Source organism: Rattus norvegicus, chromosome 17, assembly GCF_021556685.1.
Source record: "Rattus norvegicus strain SHRSP/BbbUtx chromosome 17, alternate assembly SHRSP_T2T, whole genome shotgun sequence".
NCBI classification, from domain to species: domain Eukaryota; kingdom Metazoa; phylum Chordata; class Mammalia; order Rodentia; family Muridae; genus Rattus; species Rattus norvegicus.
Window position 1 is genome coordinate 81,288,951 of NC_141550.1, and position 21,430 is coordinate 81,310,380.

Here is a 21,430-nt window from a genome sequence, read left to right on the forward strand (position 1 = left end):
CTCTAGATGATAGAGTAGGTCAGAGAGCAGGGACTGTGTGGGAGGAACAGCCACACCTGAAAGACTCATGCCTGGCGTGGCACTGCCACCTCCCTGGTATTTACAGCACAGGATGGACACACTGGTATACAGGGTGACTGCAGGTTTCTGTCCATTCCCCGGAAGGATGAGGCCACCTCTCCTCCAGTTCTAATCCCCAGCCCCTCCAGACAGTAGACGATATTGAATCAATATTGACTATATGAAATCTGCCTTCAGAAGAATGAGAAGAATTTCTCTGTGAACAAGCTCTTAGTCCAGTCCCAGCTCTACCTTTAACTTCTGCCCGAGGAGGCCACCCAGCACAGACAGTTACGGGGAGGAGTGGGGCTAAGTGGAGGCAAAGGGAAGAGAGAAAGCAGGGCCTCTACCCACAACTCCAGCATAGACACTGGAGGGAAACAAGCAGTGCACTGACAACCAGTGAAGGACCAGGAGTTTCAGAGTCATCACTGATGACTGAACCCCTAAACTGTCACCATCAGTGTTGGACATTAAGCATTGGAAGCCAAATGTGGGCAAATTGGCAGCCAATGACTATCAGTGCCTTAGGAACGGCACGCCCGGGTGCAGGGTCCCATCTGACTCCAGCAACAACCGTAGGAATAAAAGACCCAGACTCCACACCAACAATCAGAGAAACAAGGTTTAAACGTCAGGCTGGTACTTACATTGCTAGTGCCACAGCGCTAAAAACAAGTTGCCCACCCACTAATCTCAAAACCCAGGTTGGCCAAACTGCAGTGCCCACCTTTTTTACAGCCAATGCTGCAAAAAACTTTTTGAAAATTAACGTGAAAATAAACCTATTAAATGTCTAAAGAATAAGTCAACTAAAATAGAAAAAAAAAAACAGCTCTGGCTGTATCGTATTAAATATCTGTGTAATATTAAGGCTCAAAGCTACCAAATGAGAAAAACATAAGAGAACCCACACATTCCCAGGACACTGTTAACATCGATATTTTAACTGAGCATCCTGTAACCTTAACCAGAAAGAGAAATACAAACCTTGCACATAGTGAGTGAGGGAGCCCATCACAGTCAGCCTGACTTCAGCACCACAGCTCCCGGGCAAAGCGTGCTGTGCTGTCTGCTGAAACTGCAAATGCACAAGGCACAGCTCTATAGCCCCACCTGTCTAAAAGCCCAGAGCAGATTCGCCCTGGTTAATCAGTAGACAAGGTAGGCTGCTGCTTCCATAAAAGGACCTGCTTCCCTACCCTAAGCCAGAACATCCTTTTGATGCAGGAGGGACTCAAAGGTCAAAGTTTCAGGGCAGAGGCAGGCGAGGAAAGAATGGGGTAGCTGTCAGCTCCAGGGGAGTGGAGCGTTAGGCCAGGATACTAGGGCACAGTGGGTGGACAACACAAGAGTTTATGATTCCTCTTTAGAGTCAAGCTCCTTGGAAGGCTCCTCCCCCACAGTAACAGTCAGGTGAGATGCACACAAGTGGCGTCTCCTACCAGACAGGCCCTGGGCAGTAGGGCAATCCTGCATGAGTTCTGATCTAAGCACACAGCTAACACTGTCTTGGTGTCGAGGGTGGGCACAAGAGCCCCACAGCCCACGTCCCACACGCAGGCTCAGAGCCTTCTGTGGCCCAAGCAGAAGGCTCATGCAACGCACCTCCTGCAAACTCCCAGACCCTGCATGGCTTCACCACAGGGCGGCTGGTACAGGAGCCAGGCGCTAGATAGGGTCACTTCCCCTCGGTTTTCCACTCTGCAACCACAACAAAAACGAAGAAACAGCCCTCTCTGTGACTTTCCTACCTGATGGCTTCCCTGTCAGCCATCCTGTTCACGGTTACCCACGCCTGACCACAGAATTCCCATCGTATGGCGACGTGTCCTCACAGGGCCTCACTCTGACTGAACTGGCATGAATGAAGACTGTGCACTCCGCTTCCCTCTCCGTGGCCCTTCCTCCACCTGCAGGCCTTGGCCATCGCTGCTCCTTTGAGCAGGCATGATGGCCCCTTTCTATTCCACCCACCGATCCTTACACCAAGCCGAATCAGCTGCAGATACATGGCCAAGCCTCTCAGGAAGCTCGTCCTAACCTCCTGACTAATTAAACCCTGGCCTCAACAACTACAGAGTCACCTCCCCTCTGTGGTGTGCATCAGAATCTACAGGTAACACTTCACCCCTTCACAAGACTGAGTCTCCTCCCTCTCTTCAGCCTAGGGTTCTACAGCGTTCCAGTTCCATGGAGATTACTTAAAAGACTTAACCAAGGCAGGGGTTAGCTGCCAGAAGAGGGAGCCCCCGAGCCAGTCACTTCCTAGGCCTTAGACTCAAAGTAGGATGGGAGGCCAGGGGGGTTGGTTCTTCACTGAGCATCAAACAACCAAGAAGGCGGATGTGGCAGAAAAGTCTAGAAGTAACGGGGGTATTATCCTTACATCAAGTACCTCTTCTTGAAATTAACTCAAGACATTCTCATTACATTGACGCTAGTGACCAATGGATCATGAAGCATGCTGTTGCTGCTGCTGTTTTGTTTTTTATCAAACATCAAGTCACGAGAAGAAAAATCAGCGCTGGCTCAATTAAGGAGAAATACAACTGAGTGGAGGTCTCAGTCCCCCAACTGCCGTCCTGTGAAAGCAGTGTGCATCCTCTCTCAGCCGTGCGTGGGTGAGTACTTAAGGTGAAGGTGGTGCTGGCCGAGCTAAGCTAACACCAACACCTATTTCATCTGGAGGCATCCATCTTCTTTTGGCCATCTTCTAACTAGGAATTCAAATGAATAAGAAGACAGTTTTCCTTCCTCACTGGTAACACTGACTAAGTACATATGGATGCAGAGGAAGGCATACCTGTTCGTGGTCTGTGTGTGTGTGTGTGTATGAGAGAGAGAGAGAGAGAGAGAGAGAGAGAGAGAGAGAGAGAGAGAGAGAGAGAGAGAGAGAGAGAGAGAGACACAGAGACACTTATGTGAGGAGGGCAGAGAACAAATTCGAGGGTCATTCCTTAGGAGCTTCCACCTTGTATTTTGACACAGGATTTCTCATGAGCACACAGAACTCCACACCACCATTACAATAACCACCACCACTACTGCTGCCACTGCTGCCACCCCATCCCACCACTGCCCCATCCTACCACCACCCCATCCCTGCCTCCCCAGTCCTGTGGTGCACTCCGTTATGCCCAACATTTTCTATGGGTGCTAGGGTTCACACTGGGGTCCTTGTGCTTGACATTAAGCATTTTTAACTACTGGGCACTTTCCCAGCCCAGCATCCCATAGTCCTAAGACCAGCAAAGCTACAGTCACAAGGCACTTGTGGCAGGGGTTAAAGGGTCTACAGATCACATTATCCAGGTTGCACCCTGTACTCGGTGGCTCCAGACGGTATTTTCCTGGGTTGAACAACGTTTCCCACTACAAACTCTCCCCACAAGCCAAGAGGACACGCGTGTTCTGGCAGAGCCTCGCCATCACACTATTCTGGTTCTTTGTGGTTCTGTGCACACCTGTGCACATCTGTACATAAATAAAATGCAAGAAACTAACCTTTTGTGGTTGAAACACTCGAATTTAGAGATTATGCCAATTTTCATTTGCCTAAATAAAAAAACCCAATTCTATCCAGAGGCATTAGGTCTTAAATCCTGTCTTACAGAGTTACCTGCTCCGTGGCAATGCATATCCCAGATGCAGCCACACACACAGCAGAGTCCAATCAACCCCAACAACTGAACTTCTGAACGGCAGTGACTACTCCCACAAGTATTTCAAGACATTCTTTCCAAGAACCTATTCCTCAAACTGGCTGTAGAAGATTCTGGCAAAGGCTAGGAACACTGAGATATCCAAAATGCTTAAGATGGCAGGCTGGCAAACCCAGGCCTGGGTCAGCCTGAAAACTGGAAGGCGCTTCTTGGATCCCCTCCCTCTGCCCCCGGATTCCCAGACAGACAGGAAAACGAGTTAGTGCAAGACTCTCTCCAGCGGAACTGGCCTCATCTGCCAGTGTCTTGGACAGCCTGGCCTTGAGATGAACCTAAAAACTCAGTCTTTGACCAGGAGCCATCATCTGATACCCAAAGGCATTTGACAAATGCTTGGAGGACCCTCTGTGAACACAAATCTGCTATGAGAAAGCTTGGGGAAAGGCGCCCCTGCGGGATTATCTGCATAGACACAGCAGGGTTACTTCTTCATACTCTGCCAAGCCCTACTGCTGCTCGAGGAGACCCTAGGATCCCCAAGTGGCCCATTTAAAACAACGATGAAATCTCAACTGATTTGCTCCCAAATATGTTGCTGTCCAAGTGCCACATAATGACATTCTTGGGAAAATATCCAAACTCATTTTCTCATCAGTTTTTTTCAGCCCCCTTCCCCCACCGAATGTATTTTTAGACAAGGAATTTTATATTTAGACGATGGGAAAAGATGAAGGCGCAACGAAGAGGAACCAGAAAGACCCAGAAGTCAGAGCACATACCAACAGCCACAATAAACTGGACCAGTGTCCGGGCCAACCAGGTGGCGGTAGTACCTGGGTGTCTAGTTTATGTACATGACAGTCAAACCACCCCTTGTTTGATATCGGGATGATGATGTTATCTTAGGAGTAGATGGTGAAGGGAAGATAAGGCAGGGAGGATTCTGGGGTATGATGTCCCATGTGCTAATACCAGCTTTGGTTACACAGGTACTCACTGATGACTCATCATACGAGACTTTCTGGTGCATGCCCTTCTCCGTAGGCATAATAGATCCGGTTTATATAACACTGCTACTGAGACTATCAACTAAGAACCACTTGGTTGTTACAATGCTAGGAGAATTTGGCCTCGCATCTCATTAGAAATGAAGGCACAGTAATCCTGTCTAGCCTTAACAGAATAAAATGGATACATGTTAATGTCACACTGCAACTTGGCGCATTTTTATTCTGCTTCCAGCCCAATGCCTGTCTCCTTTATACACTTTCCATAAGGTACCACTGAATGTTACATAAAGCATGCATCACATGACCATCCATGTATGCACACAGTGACAAAGAGCTGGCCTGAGGACCAGTGATTCTGGATAGACCCTTGCTTAAGTGATTCACCAGTTATGTGGTTTGGTGTAAATGGCTTACCCTGCATCTCAACTCTCTAACTGGAAATCAGAGCCAGCAATTCAATCGCTGTGGCCTGTTCTAAGCATGAGAAGTCCTGTGGAACCCACCTACTGCCAGCAGTGCCCACCCATGCCCCAACACACCAGTTTACCATCCACCTCTCCATAACGGAGGTGCTAGCCATGGATGAGGACTGTATCCTACAAGTCTGACAGAAACAGTGTTACTATGCATGAACCCAACCAACGGCTCCTGCTCATTTTTTTCTAGTCTTGGCACAGAAGGGTGAAAGAGAAGGGACAGAAAGTGAGAAAGTAGAGACAAGTCCACCCAGCCCACGTTTGCAGCTTCCTCTCCCACACATCTTGTGGGACCAGTTGATGGAACTCCAAAAAGACAAACAGAAATGAGGGGAGATCCTCACAGAGGCGCTGTTTGTATAATGCTCCATGAAACCCTCTGCAAAGGGCATAAGCAGATAAGCAAAGGGCATAAGCAGATAAGGTCACTATAACAGTTTACAAGTCTGCACTCCTTGCTGCTGACATCAGACAGAAAGATCACTAGGCCTGTGTGTGAGATCGAGTGTCGGGGTTACTGTGAATGTATACTACCAATTCATCACAAGCCATTCAAGACTATTCCGTGGCTTAAGGAAGGCGAACAGTGGAAGCAGAGACTCAGCAAGACAGTGTGTCTGTGTAGTACCCTAGATCACACTGTGGCTTCATCAGAAGAACATGATGCTGCTGTATTCCCCCTACCTTCTCGCCACACAACAGCCGACACTGCCAAAAACAAGCCCTGTCTAAAATTGGCCAACCACAAGCAAAGCCAAAGTAAAAGACAATTATTGAATAAGCCAATTTAGAAAGGAAGGTGGATGGATATTCAGACAACTTTAGAGGAAAATAAAGACACCAGTGTTGGGCTGGAGTGTGGCTCGGAGGCAGGAAGCTTGCCTACAGAAGCCCTTGGTTCCATGGGCAGGATCACAAAATACATATGTACATACATACATACATACATACATGCATACATTCACACATACATTCATACATACACACATTCATACATTCATACATACACACATTCATATATACATACATACATTCATACATACATTCATTCATACATACACACATTCATTCATACATACACACATTCATACATACATACATACATACATACATTTATGCAAGCATGCATGCATACATTCATCCATACATACATATGTACATACAAACAAATTCCCCACATGGCAGGCTATGAGAGACAATGTTTAGGTGACTCAGAGCAGAGTTTAGAACGCCCTGATGGGCTACAATACTATCTAACTCTTTGCAGTCTGCATGTCAGTGAGAGAAAGCCTTGGCCCTGGCAAACACTAGCACATCTATGCGAGAGCTGAGCAAGGCGACCAGACAAACAGCCCACACGCAGATGTGGAAACACATAGCACAGTGTGATGAAGACAGAAGCCAGAGCCAAGTACCTGCTTAGTACCACCCGGGGTCCTAACAACAGTCTGGGTTCCAACCCCAAGAACCCATTGGGATTAGGCCAGCAAATGGCTGAATCTGAGGACTCTAGAGAAAATATCATGAACGGAAAAGCCTTAGCAAACGTCCTGTACTGGCCGGTTTTGTGTGTCAACTTGACACAAGCTAGAGTCATCAGAGAGGAAGGAGCCTCCCTTGAGGAAATGCCTCCATGAGATCTAGCTGTGGGGCATTTTCTCAACTAGTGGTCAAGGGGGAGGACCCAGCCCACTGTGGGTGGAGCCATCCCTGGCCTGGTCCTGGGTTCTATAAGAAAGCAGGCTAGGGGAAGCAAGCCAGTAAGCAGCACCCTCTTCTGCATCAGCTCTAACCTCCAGGTTCTACCCTGTTTGAGCTCCTGTCCAGACTCCCTTCAATAGTAAGTAACAATTTGGAATTGTAATTCAAACAAACCCTTTTCTCCCCAACTTGCTTTTTGGTCATGGTGTTTCATCACAGCATTAGAAAGCCTAAGACACATCCTCCCCCTCAGTTGTCCTCTGAGGGCTGGTTGTGATCTCTGGCCAATCAGAGTTTCTCTCCCACAAAAGGTCCTGTAATCATGGCCCTCAAGGTCCATCCATGAGGAGTGTGATCCACAGGCAGCCAAAGACAGGAAATGCATCACTAAAGACGACGTGGGTCTTCCGCTGCTCAGTAACACTGCACGTATTCCAGCTCCCACCCCTACCACATCAAGAGACCTCCTCAGGACTCGCTGGCCTCTGGCGAGGGTCCTAGGGTAGCGCTCTCCTCAGCCTGTTCTCCAGTGTGAAGCTCTTCTCCATCTGCTGCACTTGAAAGCCAGGGTCTGGGGTCTGCACCAAAGCTCTTTATTGCTTCTTAGCCCTCAGTGACAATGGTGTCCAAGGACAGGTCTAGAGCCCTATACCCTAGCCCCCACAATGGCATCTGAAGACGATGCAAACTCTCCCTCCCACTGCAATATGAGCCATGTCTAAAGGACGCCTAAAGATCACCATCTTTTCTAGCTTGGACTCTAAAATGCCAGCTATGGGCTTCAGCACTCACCTCAGGACTAACTGTGCAGTCACACCTCATCTCATCTCTACCCAGACTCAGGAGCCACAGGCCAGCCAAACCTCCCCTACGAGCTGTCACTGCAGCAGCAATCACCCTCGTAAACCCAGGCTAAAGCTGACGTCCACTGTGCCCCCATCCACACCAGCCTTCCATTGGTAGAACCCATCCTGGGTTCTTCTAGCTTCCTTGTTGCACCCCTGTCTCGGGCGGAGTCTCTCCAAGCCTCCCGAAAAAGCAATCCCCCCTGGATTCTTCTCCACCACTGCATTTGAAACCCATCCTCCCCACTGCCAGGGGCATCATTCCCTCCTCCCTTCTCATCCCAAGTTTTACCTCCAGCTCCTCTCAGAGCTCCATCTCTCCTGGCCATCCTCCTTTGTTAGATCAAAAGCCCAGAAGCAAAGCATCTCCGTCACCTGAGGAGAGCGTGCACAGCTGACTGGTCTCCTTCCCACATTTTCCACAGACGGATCCTCAGCCAGACCTCTGAATCCCAGGGTCCAGCTCTCCCACAGCAGCATTCTACTCAACAGTGCACACTACACACGCACGCACACACACACACACACACACACACACACACACACACACCACATACTCACACCACACCACACACATACACCACACACACACACCACACCACACACACACACCACATCCACACACTACACACACGCACACACACACACACACCACATACACAGACCATATACACACACCACACCACACACACACACCACACACACACACCACATACTCACACCACACCACACACATACACCACACACACACACCACACACCACACACACACCACATACACACACCACACCACACACACACCACATACTCACACCACACCACACACATACACCACATACACACACCACATACACACACCACACCAGACACACACACACACACACACACACACACACACATCCCCCCAACACACATACACACCCTTCTTCTTGTTTTCCTCCCACATATAATCCCATCCTCTGGTACAATTAAAAACTCCATGCGCCTTGCAAAGACCTCGCTTAATGCTTCCCTCGTCTGTAAACAACACAGCATTCCTAATGGGGTAGTTCCCTCTCATCTGAGCTGGTAGGTAAGATTCAGCCCAGTGCTCTTCTGTTCCCAAGGATTCAACACTTAGACAGTCCTCTGCCCTGGGAGCTAACTTTCCACACCATCTCTGGTGTGTCCCTGCAAGGATGGATTCTAACAGCACAGCAGAAAGAGACCTCCGGTCACTTCCCTCACTCCTTCCCACTTCAAGCACAATGCCAGACAAAGCAGCCACACTATGACACCGTCTATTAGAAATCTGGGGCTGTCAACTACTTGTGCCCTTGGTTGAGTCTCATGAGACCTGCTGTGCCTCTGGTCTTACTTCACACGGCTTTCCACAGCCCTGAACAGCATGTGACACCAAGGGTCATTACAACAATGTGCTAACTGGTTAATGCACACACCGAGGAATCAGAGTCTGTCCCAGAGTCACTAACCTCACTCCATTCTGTCTCCGCTGACTCTGCCAATGTCACTTGTTTCTGTCCCCACAGAACACAGCAAATACTTCTCTCAGGATCCTAAAATTCTCAACTTTTCTCATCCCTCTTATTAAGCCAGAAAAGAAGCAGTCTGACTCTTTCACATTCCTTCTCATGAGAATTTCAGTCACAAGTTGTTCAGCTGAATGTGACCAGGCACCGTTCATGCCAAGCCTAGACGGTGAGCCTTGGGTTTATATAAGAAGCTGGGAATCAAGGAGGGCAGGTGAACACAGGCTTTGAGAATTAGAGTCCGTCTCTAATTTGCTTTCAAGTGCTTGGCACGAGGTCTATTTGCTATAGATCTGTGCAGGGAAACCCATGTTCATTTTCCCAAGTAACAGCTCTGCTTCCTCTTAAGATGGTTCAATAAAATTCTCACTGAAAGTCCACACACACAAGAATGGGTCAGCAGAAAAGGCATGTGTTGCCAGCCCTGGGACATGAGGGAAGGGCAGAAACAACTGCCTCACACTGTCTTCTGACTGCCAAAGGAGCACGTGACATGCATTCGTATGTGCAAGTCACCGCCGAGCTTTTGGCCACCAATGGATAACGCAGATTTGTGTCAGGTGCAAAAGAAGTACTAGAATAATCAGTTCATATAGATGTCCCCTGAAGTAATTAGTAGCTAGTTAATAAGCAGCACATTAATCCAAATAAACCTCCAAGCAACTGAAAGGCTGCCTAATTAATGATCCTGTTAATAATTGATCACCCCATACTCACTGTCCTTAAAAATTGCTTCAGACTGTTAAGTAATACCTACCACGTCTGAGAGATGGCCAGGGTGCACTTTAGATTGAAGAGTTTCCCTTTCTCCTGAGGTTCAAGGGCCCTGGGTTCCTCTGGTACAGCACTCTGGTCTAAGAGCATCACCCAGTGGTAAAAGGTGTAAGGTGTCCAAGATTACTCAGAAGTATTAGTGAACCACACAGGGAAAAGGGCCACCTCTGAGCCTGGCCTCTCTAGGAGAGGCCCAGCAGCGAGGCCCTGTGAGCAGACACTGCAGGCAGACCTGATACTAGCCCATGACCCCAGGCCAAGAAGTGACGAGCCAGGCTGGCTCTCGGCTCTGCTGTCTGTACCAGCTGTGCCCGCCTCAGTCCTGCCACCTCGGTGGAAGAACTCAGGACCCTCAGCAAGAAAACGGGGAGCATCCAACTCCAGTCCAAGGTAGGCTCTTTGATTCCACAAATTAAGAGAAGACTGAGGAGGAGAAGGAGGAGGAAGAAAGGAACAGGACCTGGGAGGTGGCCCACCAAGTAAGAGCACTTGCCAGATAAGCCTAGCCGACCTGAGCTCAGCGCCCAGGACCCACAGTGGAAGGAGAAAACATCCTGGGAACTGTTACCTGACCTCCATAGTTGTCTGACCTCCACAAGGGCCCATAGCATGTGCATACACACAGACACCCTCCAACACACTGATGAGAGAGAGAGAGAGAGAGAGAGAGAGAGAGAGAGAGAGAGAGAGAAAGAGAAAAAGCCATGAACTTCACTTGTTTACGTGGTGAAGTTCAACTGAGAATAATCAGTTGGCTGGGGCTATGACTCAATGTAAGGCCCTTGTTTGGCGTGCATGAGGAGCCTTGGGCTTGATCTCCACCATTGCAAAGCAAACAAATGAATAACCAAATGCACTTACGTGTACAGAGGGAAACCTTACAGAGGGAAACCTCAGCCAGGTGACTTGCAGGGCCTTGGAGAGCCAAGCGTTTTGATGGAAGAGGAGCTGAGCTTAGCCACTGATCTCAGCCAGCCTGGCTTAGGGCTGAGGGCTGCAGAGGACCTGACATCCAGTAGAGGGTGCTCTCCTCAGCTCCTCAGAGGCCCCAGGAAGGCCTCCACTCTGCTGGGCCCTGCTCCTTAGCACCCATCTCCTACAGACCCACACTGAGGCGGCCTTCTGACTGGGTTTAAGTTTTCCTCACCTGTCTGCCCTCCCACCAAGTCTGTCTAGAAGAGTCAAGCATGTGTCCCAGGGCTAGAGAGGGCCAAAGAGAGCAGAGAACAGGCCACGCTTTGGTAAATCCAAACACCAATTCAGGGCCTCCTAAAGATTAGACCGGAAACAGTTTTAAGAACAGAGATAAGTGTGGTGGAGAGATGGCTCAGCAGTTTACAGCAGGTACTGCTCATCCAGAGGACCAAGTTCAGTTCCCAACATCCACACTGAATGGCTCACAACCACCTGTGTTCTGGGCTCTGTGGGTACTGCACCCATGTACACACATGCATAGAGACAGTCTTGCACACATAAATAAGTAATAAATCATCCAGAACACGCTCCCATGAACACCTCATCATCTCATTCCTCAGCTTTCCGCTGAAGCAAGACAGAGACCATTGCTATGTATGTAAGAAAAGCTGGCCAGTGTTTACCCTTCTTTGCACAGTCACCTGTATGTTATAGTATGTTACAGTATATATACAGTATATATTGCAGCATATGGCTTTCCTCCAAGTTTGTACCCTAAAAACTGTTCTGCACACAAAGTACAGATTAGCCTGCGTACTGCTCCCCGGCTCTCCTTGTATTCACCTTCTCCAAAACTGCATGGTATTCTTGCCCCTTCCCCCAATCCCAGACACATTAAAACAAATAAGCAAACAAACCTCCCCTCCTCATTCCCTGGTATTTAGAAAGTTTACTCTTATAAGTTATTTTGGAGAAGAGTCATTGGCAACATGGAGCAAAAGGCATTAACATTCTTAAACTGGGTAATCCCAGTTCTAGAGAAATAACAGATGTTGATAAAAGTGTTCAGATAAGGGGCTGGGGATTTAGCTCAGTGGTAGAGCGCTTACCTAGGAAGCGCAAGGCCCTGGGTTCGGTCCCCAGCTCCGAAAAAAAGAACCAAAAAAAAAAAAAAAGTGTTCAGATAAGAATATTGACCTTGGGAGGGTGGAGAGATGGCTTAAAAGAGCACATACTGCTCTGGCAGAGTACTTGAGAAGGAGAAAATGAAAATACCTTCTCGCTCATAACTGCCTTTAACTCCAGCTCAGGGGCTCTGACGCCCTCTTCTGGCTTCTGTGAGAACCTGCACTCACACAGACAGACCCCGCCCCCACATACACACTTCCATGCACATCACAGGAATAAAATCTTAAACATAAACAAAAATATTGATTCCAGCCTGATCTAAAATATTGAAACAGTAGAAATTATATTTAAATAATAATGACTGTAATACAGCATAAAATTAGATTATCATTGGAAAAAATAATGAATGGGAAAATATTCATGATGCATTCAGTGGAGGAAAAACACCAAACTAGGATGCCCTTTGTTTTGAGTTCATCTGTGAGCAGGAAGGCTCCACACAGAGATCTGCAGTGGTCTAAGCCCCCAGAGCAGCAGCAGCAGCACCACAGGACTGTCCGACACAATCAGAATCAGAATTTCTGGGGACATGCCCAATGGTCTGCATTTCATCTTGTGGGCTGTGTGCCTCACAGCCTCTGAGGGATAATAATGTAATCTTTGTTCACACGAGGAAACTGAGGCCCAGTGGAGCTTGGGAATCAGCCTATCAAGTTAGTGAGTAACAGTGGTTACACAGCCACACACACTGCATAATAGTGCCTCTCGCTGTAACTGGCATTGGAAACCTGCTCTGTGCTTTTTACCCTAACTGAGACGCACGAGGCGTCATCTCCTTTCTAGTTTATTGTCAGTACTCAGTTATGAAGCCATTAATATCCACTAGTGCCAGCATCCCCACTGCAACATGTCCAGATGGGCACGCACACCAATCGGCACCTTTGAGGACTACACAGAGAGGTTAGAGGTAAGCGCCCATTATTAAATCCCAGCCCATATCATTAACAACTTAAACACCAGATGCACAGTAAGGTATCTCTGATATCTGCCATGGTGCAATGGCCGGCCAGGAACCCCTGTCCACAAGCCTCGAAGTCTAGCACATTTTAACCATTTATTTTGATTCTTCTGCTTTCTATATGATCCTTTCATCTGAACATTAATGCAATTAAACATTTATGCCATGCCAAGCTGCATTCCCAGAAGTCAAGGTGGGAGGGAAAGGGACTCAGAAGTCACCCCGCCCCGCTGCCTCAAACTCCTGATTAAGGAGGCTTTCCCTGGCACCTCCACCATTACTCCCAGGAATGGACCTCACAGGGAATGGACTGGAGAGGGCGGACCGGACCCCATCATTCCCGAGTGGAAGGAAATTACAGACCTGAAGAAATTTCCTGCTGGGCTCACTTCCAAGGCCTCACACACTCCTGTTTTGAAGAGCTGAACTAATGCAGAGAAATCATGACTGGGCTCAGCTGACCAACGTGATTCAAACATGAGGCTCAACCTTCAAAAGACCTAATGGCTGAACCTTTGCAGAGTGCCCTGGACTGCTTCCCTGATGTCACAGAAGGGGAAACTGAGGCCCACAGAGCTGACGCCCAAGGTCAGCTCCGAGCTCACACTCCACCTCACCACACCACACCACCCCACTCACGCCCAATTGCTCTCTCAAGTTTTCCAAATCTATTTCTCCTGATTTGGAGTTATTCTGGCATTGTAACTAATACCACCATTATCACGATCAATAATTGGAAATCTACTTAAATGAGAGGTTCACTTTGATAGCAGCATGACAACTCTGCATGCTTCCAGAAGCCACCCAATTTTAAGGCTGTGGAAGGTCAGCAGTCATCCCCCACCTTTCCCCTGGAAGTTGAGTAACTATGGTGTGCACAGTCACTGATCTCTCAGGCGCCATCGCGTGACAAATCCATCCCTATTTTACATCTGACCTCCTGATACCTACCTTTTCAAAAGCATCAGCATTCAGTCAAAATGTATATAATGCATTTGAGGAAGGGGCTGCGGGGAGAATCAGCTTCACTGACACCCAGGGAAGAAAAAAAAAAAAAAGGTTTCAGGATGCTTGACCCCAGAACATCGCCAGAACCTGAGGAAGGTACAAAAGCAGGGCACAAGCCACACTTCCATCTCCTCCCTGAGTAAACTCAGTCTCCACTTCCCCCATAAATGTCACGAAGGTGTTTTTGCCATCAAATCCAGCCTAGATCCCAAGAGCCCAGGTCCCAAGTGGCTCCTTCAGACCACACAGCACAGCACAGCACAGCACAGCACAGCACAGACCACACCACACAGCACAGCAGGAGACCAGCTCTGCCCTTCCAAAACGACCCAGGTTCCTCTGGTCAGACTGGCCCTGCTAATGAAAGCCCAAGGAGACCACCCCTCCAGAAGTCCCCAAGTGTCCCTGAGGGCTTCTGCTTATGGTGTGGCACATATTTTCAGCTCAGTAAGTTAGGAGTAAAAAGTTGCAGAAAGCCTTGAATGAAAGGCCCGGAACCTAATCCCAAACTTGCCCCCTCTGCTGTCTGTGTCCTTCCTGGCAAAACAACAGCCACATATTCTACCATGTCCCAAGTCTCGTCCCAACCACAGTGTGTGTCCCGCAGAGGAATGTTTTCTTCCTTCATACATGTACTCAACATCCAAAGGTTCATTTCTCATAATTAGCAAGAGGAAATTTACATGTGAGAAACGATGGTTGCAATTATGTGTTTTTCTGGATGTCTTAAAATGTTCCATAGTTAAGAGAATGTACAACAAGTAGCCCTTATTTCTGTTTCTACAATGTAGAGTCAGGGATATATCTTTGTCTGCATCTTTGGAGGATGCTGTCTCTAACTAAACCCCTGGGAACGGCTATTTACACTGCTCAGATGCATCTAATTAAAGTCTGTTTTCCCACTTACCTCTCTGCAGACTACCTCATGGGTTTCTCTGTGAACAACAAGTTGCCACTTTGTTAGGAAGGACTTCAGCAGCAAGGGACAAAGGAAAAAACAACAGAGCCAGCAGCAAGGCCAGAACTAGGGAGCTTGCCCAAGTTTTAATCATCTTCATGCTCCTCTCCTAAACACTGGCTGTGAGGCAGACCCTGAAGACCTGGAGGTGAGCAAGACAGGGTTCTCAGTGTCCAGGGGCTGAGAGAAACACACCAAAGAAATCTAAAGTGAGACAACAGTGTGGGCCCTATGGGTGGGACTATAGGGAGGCTTAGAAACAAGGTCTTCAGACAACCTCCTGGTTCCTGTTAGCGCCAGGAAGAGGAAGTGTTCCCCCTCTAGAGTCTCCCAGTGAGCTGCCCTGGGGTGTTAATAGCATGCCTACAAGGCTCAGAAGCCAAAAGAGCTTCCTTTTAGCTGATGCTAAAATGCTGACCTTAAGACCAGGCTGCCTCAGAGTTTATAGGCGTCCTGAGCTCTCAATGCCCAACCCTGCCTCCACCACACTCTGTAGACACAGGAGGAAGGCAAGAGAGGCCGGAAAAGCCTCACACTGGCTCTTCACCTGCAGGGAGGGCACTCTCAGGATCCCCTGAGTTTTGTTTGTTTTTTCTCAGTGTCCAAACAGTTTATGTGACCAACCTGGATACAATGCGAGCCCAGCATACCAGCTGTGGAGAGGGGACAGCAATGACGGTCAGGTAGAAAACTAACCCAGCCTCATCTACATACAGTTATGAATTATGCTCCCCCCAAAATTCAAAATAGCTAAGCCTATAATCCACCCTCAGAGAGAGAGCATGTGAAGTTGAGTTCTTTGGAAGGTAAGTAGGTTTAAAGGAACCATGAGGCTTATGACAGGATTAGTGTCTTTATACAGAACAAAGAGCTGTAGGAACAGCTCAGGGGTTGAGCATGTATGTACTGTTCTTGCAAAGAACCTGGTTCAGTTCTCACCACACAGGTAGGTAGTTTCCAGCCACCTGCAACCCTAATCCAAAGGGATGGGATTCCTCTGGCCTTGGTGGACCCTGCATTCCCGAGCAGAGACAGTAAGACACAGACTTAAAAACAAACCATTCCATTAAATAGAGATGCGAGGTTTGCTGGGTCCCTGTCTCCTCACATCACACCACACCATGAGAGGATACAGAAATAAGAGTAAGCCACAGTGAGAGCCACACAGCCTGTGTCTTAATCGCAGTCTTCTAGAACTGAAGACTAGAAACACCTGCTGGGCAAGCCATCCAGTCTGTCAAGTTCCTGCTGGTGGCTGGACAACCAACACATACTAAGTTCAACTGTCTTCATGGGCATGGCAGCCTCCTGGCAAGGAAGGCCTCTGGGCCTCTTCTGACCCCTTCTTCCCTTCTCTTAGCTCAGGGCCTCAGCTCCAGCCTTCTCCAAAGGGAACTGGGAGCAATAGACACTGCTAAGTATTTAGAGCCCACAGCACCCATAGCAAAAGCTGGGGTCAGTAAGAAGGACAGGAAGGAGGTTTGGCAGGCGTCCAGATGTAAGCACACATGTAGTCAGTGTGGGCACAGGAACACGGCAGAGGTGTCAACTCCTCCAACCCTAACTTCCTCAGAATGAGTGCACATTACTTCAACTCCCTTTGCAGGTGTGTCTTCCTGAGACACAGGCCTTCTGGTTGCCCATTTTCCCATAAGCTGCCTCGAGGAGCCACAAAAAACAAACAAACAAACAAACAAACAAACAAACAAACCCCAAAGACAAGAGCACCTCAGTGCCCAAGACTACTGCTTTCCTATAAACAGTGGCCTGGGCCACCAACCCCCTACACACCCCAACCCTGAAGCCTATTCACACTTAGAGGGGCCACATGTAAGCCATGGGCTCTCCATCCATGGGCTAACACAGGTAACTTTGCAAATCAGAATGAGGCAATCGGCAACTGCCTTCCTGGCAAACAAGGAACACAGACAGTTGAGAGCCTAGAAATAGGCTGACTAGACCTCAGGTGCCGTGATGTCTGCAAAGTACAATGACCTTTACCCTTTGGGGAATCCGAAGGATGCTCCCTGGTCTAGAAAACACTCCAGCACTGGGGTTTCTGGCTTGGTGATAGAATCTTGCCTAGAATACTTAAGTACCCAAATTCTATCCCCAAAATTGGATTTAAAAAAAAACAACAACAAAAATTTCAAAATTCAGACTGAGGCAGCTCAGTGAGTAACCATACTCACCACGTAAACAAACAACTGCGATCAGATCGCCAGAATGCAAATACTTCCCCCAACAAGACCACACCTACGCTGTGGGGTTTCCACAGCCTAAGCCAGGCCCAGGCCCCCTTCCGGCCCCAGCCTACACATCAGGATGTAGACCTCTCAGCGACTTCTGCCTGTGTGCTGGCACACTCTTCCCCTGATGATGACAGACTAACTTCTGACGCTGTAAAGCAAGCCCGCAATTAAATTCTTTCGTTTAGAAGCATTGCCTCGGTCATGGTCTTTCACAGCCGCAGAACAGTAGCTAAGACGCTTCCGTCCTCCGCCCTCACACCCCTCCCACGAGTGAGAACACCAACCTCCCACCCCTGAGACTGTGGCCCACACTGATTACTGGGGATTGGGACCAACACATCCCATCAGCTTGCTCACTCCTGCAACGTATGGTGCAACCACCAACCTGACTGTCTAACACTGCAGCCAACACCAACTTCAACTACAGCCAGACATGTCCTCCTGAGACAAACCTTCTCAAGAGCAATGACCGAGTAGAGAGTGGAAGCTGCACCCGTGCCCTCCCTAATGCAATGGAAAATCCATCGCCCTCCCTGCAGCCGCCCAAGTCACGCATGTTTCCATTTCTTTTGCTGCCACAGGGTTCATTACCCAATAAGTCAGCACCCGGAGACTTCCCCTCAGCTCCGACTCCTCTCAGTTCGCGTTACGAGAGGCGGGGCTTACGTTTAACGGAACCTGTTTTAAAATACACACACATAGGGACGACTGGTGACTAAGTAAAGAAGGACACGGACAAATGACACGTCAGCCCAGTCATAACACAAACTTGTCCTCTACTACAGCTGGCTATTAAGGAACTCGTGAATTGCTTCCGGATGGACAATTATAAAATAATTCTCTAACAAAGGGCACATGTATCATGACTTCCCTTGTGGGAAAAGAAAACCTGATGTGAAAAAAATTATTCTACTTTCTTAAAGAGGGCAAATGCTAAAAGTAAAAATGTAGCAAAAAGGTCAGAGGAAAAAATGAGACAATTCTTTTAAAAAGTGTTTCTCAAGGCAAGTCAAAGAACAAAACCTGGAAATAAATTCTGGTTTGCAATCTTATAAATATGATACCGAGTAATATCTCAAGCATATGAGAGAACAATGTTACACCTCAGTGTGTAGTGAGAAACTAAACACAAGAGTGCACGTTAAAAAGTCATCAGGGCTGGCACCGCCTGCCTCCTGCAGGAGGCCAGAAGTTCTACCCTCAGCCCCACAGAGAAGAAGAAAAGGAGGAATGGGAGGGGAAGGGAGGGGGGGACCATAAACTGAAGGCCAGCCTAGGTCAGACCCTGCCAAAAGGAAGGAAGAGAGGAAGGAATGAATGAACGAATGCAAAAACAAACAATTTCACCTATGAACGTTCAGTATTGAAGTAATAACCAGTTTAACCCTGACTTGACTGACCTGTCAGTTCAACAGCAGCTCTCGTTTCTACCTGTCAGCTACCACCAGTCTCCAAAGTCCCCACCTTTCAAAGCCTTCTTGGTAGAAGGGATACTAGTTTCTCTTATTTGACCCTGCAGAATTAGTCTGCCTTCCATTACTGTCCACTTCTGTGAGAGCACGCACACACATACACACACACACACACACACACACACACACGCATGCACACCCCTAAGACACCTGCTTTTGGGACACACAGCATGGTTCTATCATGAAGGATTTGGGACCCTTATATTTAGTGAAGAGAAAAGAAAAGTGACAACCTTACAGAAAAGAAAATACACTTAAATTTGGAAATTACAGTATGAGTGGTCACCTCCTCCATGTGTCATGTTGCATGTGACAATGGGCTCAGCTGAATGTGGCTCCCAATGCCTGGAAAGATCTTAGTGGGAAACAGAGAAGGGAGGAGACCCAGGAAAACAACGCCACTATAAGCACCAAAGTCTTACATTCTAAAGAGCGCTCCCCAGCCCACTCCGTCAGCTTGGATAAGAGCTAAGACAGACACAGTAATGAGCACTCCTCCCCACCCCCCACCCCCGTGCATAATCAGCCTCACCCTGAAATACTCAGGTAAACCTACAATAGCCCACATTAGTGGCTTTCAAATGTTTCTGTGTATAAACCATTTGACACGGTGACATGCGCAGACCCTACAACTAGACAAGGTTAAGGTTCCAAAAGGCCCTGTCTCATTCATGAGTCCACTCCCTGGTGTGCATTCTGACATGTCCATCGATTCAGCTTCCGAAAGCTCACCGCGACCTACTAAACTGATTCCATGACGGAGGACCCACCTGGAGCTCAGAAGATGGTCCCACTTCACTTAGCTAAACATGAAGGGCAGAGCCAGGCAGGGGCAAATGGCTGCCCTGCCAGCCAAGCAGGGGAAGCAAGAGGATCCAGAGTTTAAGGTGTGACTTCAGAGGCACGTCACACATGCACACACAGGGACACAAACACATACACTTAAACTAATACATACTTTTTAAAAAATAAATGTGCGTTATCAGTTAAATCACTCTATATCTTAAGATAACTTAAAAGTTATTTTGAACATTTGATTTACTGGATCTGTTCTTTTCTTTGTCAGTAAACGTCTGACACTGCTTCTGGAAACTTCTTAATAGATGGAAGCAAAACGACAAAACTCTCTTAGCCACTCGCTCTCCATCGCCCATCAAGTGTCACCCCTCCCTGATGTACACACAGCTAAGGCTGCTCTGGGACCACTCTGTCAGAGAGGGGGTTGTTTAAAGGCTGTACCGTGGAGCTGATGGCAGTGACATCAGGATCCCTGCAGACAATCATCTGCCATTCGGGAAGATGTTCAGCAATGGCCGCTCCTCTGGAAGTTTCCATGCCTTCAGAGGCGTGACAAGCGAGCTGCCAGGCAGTCCTGCCCAGCGCTTCTGCTGCCTGTTTTCATAACACAGGCTGTCATGAAGTCCAAACGGACCTCTCCAACTCACTCTGTAGGCCAAGCTGCCCTGAAACTCAATGTCCTCTAGTCCCAGCTTTCCCAGTGCTGAGGTCAAGACCACCGAGCCCAGCACTAACATCTGTTTAATGCCAAAACAGTAATTCTATCTGTGAAACACTCTCTCTCTCTCTCTCTCTCTCTCTCTCTCTCTCTCTCTCTCTCTGTGTGTGTGTGTGTGTGTGTGTGTGTGTGTGTGTGTGTGTTTGTGGTGCTGGGAACGGAACCCAAGGTATTGAGTATGCTAGGCAAAGCACTACTTGACCAACATTTCCAGCCCACTTACAGAAGTTAAAAAAAAAAAAATCCACTAAGATATAGTCAGCAAGGGGCAAAGAAGTCCCCAGGATCAGGTGTCAGAAAGCAAGCCTGAGGCCACAGATCTGCCACGTGGACAAGTGGACAAGTGCAGAGGAACATGGTATGGGTGATAGTAAAGGATGGTCTGTTTCCCTGCTGACAAACACATGGGGCCATGGTAACAGCAGAGGAGAGAACCTACTAAATGAGCTGGGTGTATCTCAGGGGCACAGCTCTTGCCTACCACTCATGAGGCCCTGGGTTTGATCCAAGTCAAGTCAACCCAGTTGTATCACAGATCAGCTGAGCATACAGCTAAATGCCAAGCCAACACTGCTGTGCCCCGTGCCTGCTGATGGGGCTTGAGCAGCAGTAAGGCTGAGCTGCCCTCTGAGAAGCACAACCATCAGGCCCGAGTCCTTGCAGCGGACAGAACCAACCTTCCAGCCCAGACTCAGTCCTCATGGTAGCCATAGCTGCGGAAGCTTTCCTTACCTTCACTCCTCAGCCGTGCTTCGCGGACCGCCATCTCTGGCCTGTTCTCTGGGCTTTGTCACCACGCACACAGGCTTGTCGTGTCTACCCAGAGAAGCCGGCTCTGCCTGTTCCGGAATGAGCACTTGACTTCTTCTCTATCTTTTCTCCTTCTACCCTCCCACAGCCCCACCCCTCCAGCCTACCTCCCCCACGAATTCCTTCCACTGGCCTTGAGAAGCGGCCTATTCCATCAGGTGCGAGTAATATAACACTGGCGTTGGGATATTTGCTAAAGGAAGGGAGGTGAGTTATCTAACATTTGTCAAACAGGCAAAGTTGTCAGGCTGAATTCAGAGCCAAGACAATGGCAGCAGAAAGCCATAAAGTCTG

At 48.3% G+C, this 21,430-nt stretch overlaps 1 protein-coding gene and 1 long non-coding RNA gene across 14 annotated transcripts in view; one reads left to right on the plus strand and one right to left on the minus strand.

The window, feature by feature from the left end:
- The window catches only part of Fam107b (family with sequence similarity 107, member B), a 206,108-nt gene that overhangs the window by 9,067 nt on the left and 175,611 nt on the right, over window positions 1–21,430 (minus strand). The window contains exon 2 of one of the 13 annotated variants that reach the window (XM_087591381.1): window positions 15,036–15,228. Coding sequence is in view for 2 of the 4 variants with exons in the window: in XM_087591372.1 (XP_087447498.1) it covers window positions 21,059–21,092 (34 nt within the window). In the remaining 2 variants the exon portion in view is untranslated. 13 annotated transcript variants of the gene reach the window in all.
- Window positions 2,293–4,932, plus strand: LOC148000292 (uncharacterized). The gene is made up of 2 exons (XR_015641880.1): window positions 2,293–2,684; window positions 3,677–4,932. It is a non-coding gene; the product is annotated as an uncharacterized LOC148000292 (long non-coding RNA).